At 38.2% G+C, this 3,025-nt stretch overlaps 1 protein-coding gene across 1 annotated transcript in view; it reads right to left on the bottom strand.

Annotated features, from left to right (window-relative positions):
- DTWD2 (DTW domain containing 2) overlaps positions 1-2,397 on the bottom strand; it is a 66,568-nt gene extending 64,171 nt beyond the window's left edge. The window contains exon 1 of the mRNA XM_014541710.1: positions 2,306-2,397. Within this exon, the coding sequence (XP_014397196.1) occupies positions 2,306-2,340 (35 nt within the window). The 5' untranslated portion in view covers positions 2,341-2,397. The remainder of the gene's footprint in view (positions 1-2,305) is intronic.
- Between the last annotated feature and the right edge of the window lie 628 nt (positions 2,398-3,025).

Raw genomic sequence — 3,025 nt, 5'->3', positions numbered from 1 at the left:
AAAAAAATGCATAGCATGCCAACAGGGAGAAGAGCTTTTAAAAGGTAGAAAAATTTACTAGAAAAAGCTACATGCAGAAATATTGGCATGAATCATAACCCTAAAATATTAACAAAATGTAACTGAAAACAAGCTAAAATCCAGCAAGTCATTTTTATTTTTCAAAAGCAGATCAGATTAGGGGGTATGAAAGATGAAAATGCAGAGCAAAGAAGATTTTTAGGGTATGAAAATACTCTCTATGATACTATAATAGTGGATATATATTATTAAAATTTGTCCAAACTTAAAATATGCACAACACCAAGAATTAACCTAATGTAAATTATAAACTTTGAGTGATACTGATGTGTCAGTGTAATTCATGAACAGTAAAAATGTGCCACTCTGGTGGGGAATGCTGATAACGAAGGAAATTATTCATGGGTGGGTAGGAGCAAGGGTTATATGGGACATCTCCATACCTACCACTTCAATTTTGCTGTAAATCTAAAAGTACTCTTTAAAAAGTAAAGTCTATCGCCCTGGATGATATGGCTAGGTTGGTTGGGCCATCCCATGCACCAAAAAGTTGACCATTTGATTCCCAGGCAGGGCACATGCCTGGGTTGCAGACTTGATCCCTGGTAGGGAGCAGCAGGACACAGCAAATCAATGTCTTGCTCTCACAAAGATGTTTCTCTCTCTCTCTCTCCCCCTCTCCCTTGCTCGTTCTCTCTCTAAAAATCAATAAAAAATATATTTTTTAAAGTAAAGTCTATTAAAGGGGGGAAGCAGATCAGAAAAGTTATAACCCTTTGCTAAACAAAGGAGACTACTTTTTTAAAGTATATACAACACTTATAATTAGCAGTTTTAAATAGATTGAAAACTATATAATAAAGCTCACATGATACTTTAGCCCTGGATTTATATTTGAAACACTTTTCTTTCAGCATTTTTAAGTCTTATCATCTAACACCCTTAGACAGCTTGTTTAAATAAATTATATTCAATGCCCCTTCTGTTCATATAAATGGTGCCTTCTAGACACAAATTATCCATCCTCCTCAAAAGTTTATTAAGGTTCTACTATACATAGTACACTTAGAAAATATAAAAAGTTCCTTACACTCCAGATCCCTTCTTCTGAGGTCTTACAATCCAGCCCTGGTAAAAGAACAAAATGTCCCCAGTAGGATACCCCAAGTACTCAAGTGGTACAGAACTTCAGCCAGTCTGTCCTAGTCTCCTGGGAATGCTTTTCCCCTGGCTGAATCCTTCCCATCTTTCAACTTTCAATATAAATGCTATCTCCTCAGAAATCTTTCCTGACACCACCCCCCCACCCCTTCTATTTTTATCATAGCAACCTATTCCTTTTCTTCACTGCTGGGTGTTTTTTCAAAACTGTAATTATGTATTTGGTTTCTTGTTTACTGGTTTACTATCTGTATCCAATACCAGACTGAACAGTCCATGTGGACACTGACTCCACTGTATTACCAGTGATCAGCAGAGCACTCAATAAACAATGGTTAAAGGAATGCATAGGTCCGGTACCCAGGAGAAGGGTATGGGCTAGAGCAGTGGTCGGCAAACTGCGGCTCGCGAGCCACATGCGGCTCTTTGGCCCGAGTGTGGATCTTCCACAAAATACCACGTGCAGGCGCGCATGTACAGTGCGATTGTAAAAAAACAAAAAATTTCTAGAGGACTTTAAGAGAGAAACAGACATAGTAGGAGACTTTAACACCCCGCTGACTTCACTCGATAGATCTTCCAGACAAAAACTTAACAAGGAAACAGTGACTCTAAAGGACACACTGGATCAGATGGATTTAACTGACATTTATAGAACATTTCACCCCAAAGATGAAGAATATACATTCTTCTCAAGTGCACATAGATCATTCACGAAGATAGACCGCATGTTAGGACACAAAACAAGTCTTTACAAGTTTAAGAAAACTGAAATCATATCAAGCATCTTCTCAGAGTACAGTGGAATGAAATTAGAAATCAACTACAGTAAAAACACCCAAAAACATTCAAATACATGGAGGCTAGTTATGTGTTTAGAGAGATAAATACTATTTTAAATAAATGGCCAAAAAATTGTGATTTAGTGATCACTCAAATCTAAGAATGATTTTTCGTTTTTAAAACTATTTTAAGCATAAATGTTCACACAGAAAACTAATAAGACTCTAACAGCCTAATAAAATAAAATATAAAAAGCCATCAATTACCTTATATTGTATTGAAATCAAAAAAGTTGAAAATCGCTGGGCTAGAGATATTGGAGTTAGAGGCGATAACTTACCCATGAAAACTGGTAACATCACTTGTGGGAAGCATGTGGTATTGGAAGAGAATTTAGAATCATGACCTGAAGTGCAACATTTAAAGTTAAAGCAGAATAGGAAAAGAAGACTAGGGCAAAGAAGTCAGATAAACCAAAGGGAAGCCACAGAAAACGTGTTTCAAGAAGTGAGTATTGCCCGGGCCTCGTTGGTTTGGCTCAGTGGATAAAGCATTGGCCTGCAGACTAAAGGGTCCCGGGTTCTAATCCAGTCAAGGGCATGTACCTTGGTTGCAGGCTCCTCCTGGGCCTGGGCCCTGGTCCGGGTGTGGGCAGGAGGCAACCAATCAATGTGTTTCTCTCATATCAATATTGCTCTCTGTCTTTTATTCTCTCTTCCACTCTCTCTAAAAATGAATGGAAAAATATCCTCTAATGAGGATTAAAAATAAATAAATAAAAATAAAGCGGCTGTACCATTTTTAAAAAATAAAAAGTGATAATCTACACTAATAAAAGAGAAACATGGTAATTAGCGTACGACCGCTACCCTTCCCATTGGCTAATCAGCATATCCTTATGCAAATTAACTGTCAGCCAAGATGGCAGCCGGCAGCCATGCACTGAAGTGAACAGGGAGGCTTGCTTGCTCCAGTGACGGCTGACTCGAACGTTCCCCGCCTGAGTTGCCGGCCTCTCAGCTGCAACTCTAAGCAACTATGTTGCAAATATAGAAGCTAA

The sequence above is a fragment of the Myotis brandtii genome, unplaced genomic scaffold, assembly GCF_000412655.1.
Source record: "Myotis brandtii unplaced genomic scaffold, ASM41265v1 scaffold1071, whole genome shotgun sequence".
NCBI classification, from domain to species: Eukaryota; Metazoa; Chordata; class Mammalia; order Chiroptera; family Vespertilionidae; genus Myotis; species Myotis brandtii.
The sequence above is the reverse complement of the archived record's forward strand: the minus strand, read 5'-3'. Positions and strand labels throughout refer to the sequence as shown.